Raw genomic sequence first — 6,911 nt, forward strand, 5'->3', positions numbered from 1 at the left:
AGAAATGTGGCCCAATTAAGTAGTCCCCTACAATACCGGCCCACACGTTGACGGAAAACTTATTTTGATAACCACGCTCTATTGATAAATTAGGATTCTCATCAGACCAAAAATGCTCATTGTGGAGGTTTATTAAGCCATCATGGCCAAATCCAGCTTCGTCCGTGAAAAGGATATTACGAACAAAATTTTGGTCACCATTATGAAGTATTCTAATTGTATTGCAGAAATTCACACGAGCAGCAGGATCTACGGCAGATAAGGCTTGCACCTTTTGGTAGTGGTACGGATGAAGGTTTTGTTCGCGTATTGTTTCATGTACGGAGCTCTTTGGAATGCCCTCCTGAATAGCAATTTTTCTTATACTTACATTGGGATTATTCTCTATCGAATTCAAAATACGAGCTTCTGCTTCTGCTGTTCTAGTATTCCGTTGTCGACCTACATCAAAAATTCTAGTTTTGAACGATCCAAATTCTCCCAGTCTTCGATGAATAGTACTGAACATTCGCGATTGGGGTAGGTTTCTATTTGGAAATGCTTCGCGATACAAACGTCGTGCTGCAAGAGCATTGCCAGCAGCTAAACCGTAATAATAATGCATGTCCCGCAACTCCACGTTAGAGTAATTGTTGTTCATTTTTATTATTATTTTTATGATAACAATTACTACAAAAGAACTTGTACAAAATTACTATCTGTCAAAACTAATTCTCCACAAACTTGTTTCCAAGGCAACTAAGCGCTTGTTTCCAAAGCATGCTATGTTTAATGTAGAAAATAAATTAAAATGATTTCGTATTCATCACATGCAAGCAATGTTATTTTAGCGTTTTTCTCGAAAACGGTTAGATTTATCGAAACAAATAAAGTATACCTTTTTTATGTCAAAAGGTTAGGAGAACAAACATATTCAGTCAAAAGTCGCATAAAGTGTAGCACAAAAAAGTTGGAACCATTCAAATCAAAATAAAGGCTCGTATGTGGCGCTCTCTACAAAATGCGAAAAAACGGTGGGAAAAATTATAATCCTCATCCCGAAAAACCCCCATATACGAAATTTCGTCAAAATTTTATGAGTGTGGCAAAAGATATTGCAAAAAAACTGCAAATAAAATTTAACTTTAACACCCTGTAACTCCGTTAATAATCAGTTTTGAAAAAAATTTTATAGAAAGAGGTAGGATTTATTTTCGGTTTAGAATTATCCCCTGAATTTTTTGCTCATCATTTCCGGACACCCTGTATATACAGGGTGATTCATTAACAATGGGAAAATCGAAGGCTGAAGATACTACACGTGAAATGGTGACCATTGGCGCAAACATGCCTTATCCGAAAGTTAATAGTTTCGGAAATACAGGGTGTTGAAAGTTAAAATTTTAAATCGTTTTTTTGCGGTTATTCTAAAAATATGTAGGTTAGGAATTTGAATATTTGTGAAACTATATTTTTTTAGGCGACGAATGTGTGTTATAATTTCAGCATTCCTCATAGAGGGCGCCACTTACGACCAATTTTATCGAAAATTTAGTTCATAACTTTTTACCCTGTATGTTTAACATGAAACTTGATTCAAAACCTGAAAGAGCAATAATTTTTCCATTATTATTTTTGTTTCATTTCGGTATCTCGATCCGTTTTCGAGAAAAATCGATTTAACGAACACTATGTTTTGATAATAGGAGAAATTAAAAGCGAAACAAATCAAGTGTTTCTTCGTGTTATTACAACAATTAACAATAAAACAAATGAAATTAGTAATAATGATTTAAAGTCAGTGTTCGAAGAATCCACCGTTGACATTTACACACTTTACACAACGTTTTCTGAGAGATCTTCGAGTTTCAAACAACATATTGGGATTGCATTTGATTTCGTTGGCAGCGATTTGTATTCTTTGTCACAACCCTTTACACGATTCTTCTTTACAATAGATTCTTCCAAATAGAAAAATGAAGAGGATTGAAGTCCGGACTTCTGGGTGGCCAAGTAAAAATGCTTCCACGGTTTGAAGAAGTTCCACTTTATTTGAGAAGAGATGTGGTTCATGCACGACGGAGCTCCACCACATTTTTCTTGGCCAGTGCGTGCATATTTAGATGCAGTTTTTCCAAATCGCTGGATTGGCCATCTAAGCATTTTTGCTTAGCCATCCAGAAGTTCGGACTTCCATCCTCTCGATTTTTCTATTTGGTCTCGAATGAAAGATATAGTTTACAAAGAATCTATTGGCTCGTGTGAAGAGTTGTGGCAAATAATACAAATCACTGCCAATGAAGTCAGACGTAATCCCAATATGTTGTTTTAAACTCGAAGATCTCTCAGAAAACGTGTAAAGTATATCAGTGTCAACGGTGGATTCTTCGAACAATTACTTTAAATCATAATTACGTATTTTATTTGTTTTATTGTTAATTGTTGGAATAACACTTGGTTTGTTTCGCTTTTAATTTCTCCTATTATCAAAACATAGTGTTCGTTAAATCGATTTTTCTCGAAAACGGATCGATACCGAAATGAAACAAGAGTACATAATTAATGGAAAAATGATAGCTCTTTCAGGTTTTGAATCAAGTTTCATGTTAAATATACAGGGTAAAAAGTTATTAACTAAATTTTCGGTAAAATTGGTCGTAAGTGGCGCTCTCTACGAGTAATGCTGAAATTACAACACGCATCTTGTTCGTCGCCTAAAAAAATATAGTTTCAAAAATTTTCAAGTTCCTAACCTACATATTTTCAGAATAATAAAATAAATTTAAAATTTTAACTTTCAACACCCTGTATTTCCGAAACTATCAACTTTCGGATAAGGCATGTTTGCGCCAATGGTCACCATTTCACGTGTAGTATCTTCAGCTTTCGACTTTCCCATTGTTAATGAATCACCCTGTACACAGGAATGGCCAGAAGTACGGAATAAAATTCATATCTTTTGAATGAGTTAATTTTTTTTAAAACGCCGAAACACGTTAACTGATTTTGATTTTTTCCCATATTTCGGTTATATAATAATTAATTTTTCTTCAACCCCCTAACCCCCAGCTACCCCTACTTTTTTTTTCAAATGGAAATATAAGGCATGAGGGGGCTCGTTGAAAAGCTTATAGAAAACCGAATCCAGCCATACCAAATAAACAAGTTTTATTTTTTCAATAGCAAGGTTTTTAGGGTTGTATAAAACACCTATTTAACAAATGAAATAAAATTTAATTATCTTCAGTGTTATCCTCCATGAATTTGCACAGAATAAAATAAAGAGTTTGAAACTGTACTTAACTGCTAACACAAAAAATATATATTTTTTATGTAGCGTTTTTTTGGCACCACTTACTTGCCAGGCTTTCTGGTAAATTTTTCGCTTTAGTTTAGTCAAAACGTTACTATTGTGTCAAAATCAAGTTATTTACTGAATTGCAATAGTATTGTCGGAAAGGCAACGTATCGAAATTTTGATACTGCTTGGATATGGAGACACAATAAGAAGTCAGGCTGAAGTGCGCGATTTATTTAATGCGAAATATCCCGAAAATCAAATCTCGCAAGGGGCAGTTAGTAAAATATTTCACAAATTTGAGGAACACGGTACAGTACAGACTTTGCCCAAAACTGGACGTGCTTTGAATGAAGAAAAGAAATTAGACATTGCAAATTAGACGTTGAAAATCCTCATACTTCAACTGTTTCATTGGCCCTCAATCACGATGCTTCTCGAACTGCAATTCGAATGTTTCTGAAACGAGAAATATCACCCCTATAAGGTATATCTTGTCCAAGAGCTTTTGGAAGACGATTATGATAGGCGATTACAATTTTGTGAGGAAATGATGAGACGGTGTGACGACAATAATGGTTTTCAACGAGACGTACTTTTTTCGGATGAAGCTAAGTTTTATTTAAATGGAGTGGTTAATAGGCACAAGTATCGCTTTTGGTCCTAGGAAAATCCACACTGGACATGCGAATCGCACACGCAGCATCCACAGAAAGTGAATGTATGGGCAGGTATCATCAACCCCTCCTGGGAGCTGTATGACCTTGTCGTTGGTGGAGGGGCTTAAGTAGCTACAGTGAACCCAAGAGCTAAACCGGCGGGAGTTTCATACTCCTGGCAGGGTCACCCAAGCCGGAAAGGTCGAGGGAGAGTAGTGAAAATTAAGAAACAGCTCAGCTACCCAAGCCAAGGTGGAAATACATCGTGCCGAGGGCTGAATGGTGCGGGGGTAGGTAAAAATGTCGCAACGTAAACGATCTCTTTGGGGAACCTGGCGCACCCCATCGTATTTAGCCTTCCCTCAGGCATGGGGCACTGCCTGGCGGCGACTTTTATTTCCTCCAGACTCGTGGGACCTTTATGGACCAAGAATAAAAAAAACAGGAACCCGTAAGGGGGCCGTCTACATCTGAAGGGGAAGCAGTAATTGCTGACCGGGCGGAAAATAAAACAGCCACTGGGAAGCAAACACCAGGGACTGCTATCTCTAGGGGAGTCGACAGACTGAACCTGGAAGGTAGGACACAATTGTCTGGTGCGCAAAAGCGCAAACTTAAAAAACTGCGGAAGGCAGAGGCGGGAAAAGGACAGGGGCCGGTGACGGAACCTGGCTCAAGTACCACTCTAACTCCGCAGGCTGCTGAACCGGGGCCAAGTGGACTCGGGAAGAAACGTGGACGGTCGGACGGTAGTGAGCCGATTTCCGACCGGCCTGTTTCCAAGAGGCCTAAGGCCACGGGACAGCGTGGCAAGACTTACGGGGAGGCGCTGTCGGGGATCCAAGCAGTGGTGGTCCCCCATGGATACCCGGAGGTCCGAATGGATGAGGACCAGATGGGACTTGTCCAGTCGGCGCTTCTGGGGGCCATTGATGGGATCGCGGGCGAGGGTACACGACCGCGCTTCCTGGAGTGTCGTCGAAGGGGGGGAACGCTAGCGATCACCGCCTTCAACGAGGAGAGCCTGCAATGGCTGAAGATGACCACGGCGAGCTTGGTGCCTTGGGAGGGGGCTAGACTCAGCGCTGTTGAGCCTAGGGACCTACCTAAGTTCACTAAGTTCATCGTGTGGATTCCGGGTCATCCTGATGAACCGGAAACCATCATGCGCCGTCTGGAAAACCAGAACGGGGAATTGAGGACGGGGGCCTGGAGGCTAATCAACCGCAAGGTTGAGGTGAAGGGCCAGACCCTAGTCCTCTCAGTAGATGAGATGAGTGTGAAGGTACTTCAGAAGGAGGGCTTCAGACCATTTCTGAACTTCACCAGGGTCCTTTTTAGGAACCTGGAGAAGGGCAGGGTAGATTTGGGACCTTCTGATGAAGATCAGGAGGGACCAAAATCTGTATTATCTGGTCAAATTCCAGGTAATACAAGCGAACATTCAGCACAGTAGAGCGGCATCTGCTGCTCTCTGTGCCAGTGTGGCGCGCGCAAATGCGGATTTAGCTTTGATCCAGGAGCCTTGGGTACATGGATCCCGGATCAGAGGATTGCAGGTAAGTAATGGTGGCTTACTGTATTGTGGCCACCAAACTAGACCTAGAGCTTGTATTTATTACAAGAGTAGTATTAATATTTTTCCTCTTCCAGGGTTCTGCACGGATGACCTGGTGGCGGCCGAAGTGACTTATGTATCGGAGGGAACGCAGAGACAACTGGTAGTTTGCTCAGCGTACCTCCCTTACGATAAGAAAGAATCTCCTCCAACCAGGGAACTGAGGGACCTGGTGGCCTGGTGCGAGAAGGAGAAGAAACAACTCATCGTGGGATGTGATGCTAACTCACACCATACGGTGTGGGGAAGCAGCGATGTCAACGATCGAGGTGAGTCTTTACTAGATTTTCTTTTTAGTTATAATCTAGAGATTTTGAATGTCGGGAACGAGCCCACCTTTGTTATAAAAAATAGAAGTGAAGTCATCGATATAACAGTGGGATCGGGACCGATATGTAATAATATTGCGAGGTGGCATGTGTCGAATGAGCCGTCAATGTCGGATCATAGACATATCCACTTTGAAATTATAACGGATTATAATCCGCAAGTAAGAACCTACAGAGACCCAAAAAGAACTGACTGGGACTCCTATAGAACGGAGTTACAGGCCAGGACTAGGGAAATCTGTACAAAACTAAGGAACACATATGATCTTGAGAGGGCCGTGGAGGAACTCCAAAACGCCGTCACAAGATCATATGAATACAGCTGTCCTATCAAAGTGAGGTCCGATAAGCACACCGTACCCTGGTGGAGCAAGGAACTCACGCAGTTGAGGGGACAGACAAGAAAACTATTTAATAGAGCAAAGCGGACAGGAGAGTGGGAGACTTATAGAGCAACCCTCACTGAGTATAATAAAGAAATTAGGAAAGCGAAGAGACTCATGGAGGAAGTTCTGTGAGGATATAGACAGTGTCTCACAGTGTGCTAAACTCCAGAGATTTCTCTCTAAGAATGGAAATACGAAACTCGGGTCTCTTAAAGCACCGAGTGGGGAATATACTAAAACTGGAAGGGAGACATTGGAATTATTTCTAAATACTCACTTTCCAGGCTCCAGGTTATTAAACCATGGAGATGAACATGACTGGGATCACCAGCAGAGGGTAACGACCGGGTCTCGACAGAGCTGGGAGGTTGCCAAGACGGTGGTGAGTCAGTCATGAATAAGATGGGCAATAAGTTCTTTTGACCCATTTAAATCACCAGGAGACGATGGAATCCTACCTGTACTGTTACAGCAGGGGGTGGACTGTCTAGCTCCGGTTTTAATTCACGTCTTCAGAGCCAGCATTGCACTTGGTTATATACCGCTGGCATGGAGATCGACGAACGTGGCGTTTATTCCTAAACCAGGGCGTCCATCGTATGCCCAGGCAAAGGCATATCGCCCGATAAGTTTAACATCTTT

General features: G+C 41.4%; 2 protein-coding genes across 2 annotated transcripts; both read left to right on the top strand.

The window, feature by feature from the left end:
• The first annotated feature begins 4,236 nt into the window (after positions 1–4,236).
• LOC111692675 lies at positions 4,237–5,684 on the top strand. Its single transcript, XM_023456760.1, has 2 exons — positions 4,237–4,302; positions 4,382–5,684. The coding sequence occupies exons 1-2, from the start codon at positions 4,237–4,239 to the stop codon at positions 5,390–5,392; spliced, it is 1,077 nt and encodes a 358-aa protein (XP_023312528.1). The 3' UTR covers positions 5,393–5,684.
• LOC111692676 lies at positions 5,503–6,651 on the top strand (the record flags this gene model as incomplete). Its single annotated transcript, XM_023456761.1, has 3 exons — positions 5,503–5,515; positions 5,590–6,397; positions 6,441–6,651. Coding segments are annotated over exons 1-3 (1,032 nt in total), but the record flags the coding sequence as incomplete, so codon positions are not given.
• Positions 6,652–6,911: the final 260 nt, after the last annotated feature.

The sequence above is a fragment of the Anoplophora glabripennis genome, unplaced genomic scaffold (genome assembly GCF_000390285.2).
Source record: "Anoplophora glabripennis isolate ALB-LARVAE unplaced genomic scaffold, Agla_2.0 scaffold2588, whole genome shotgun sequence".
Taxonomy (NCBI): Eukaryota; Metazoa; Arthropoda; class Insecta; order Coleoptera; family Cerambycidae; genus Anoplophora; species Anoplophora glabripennis.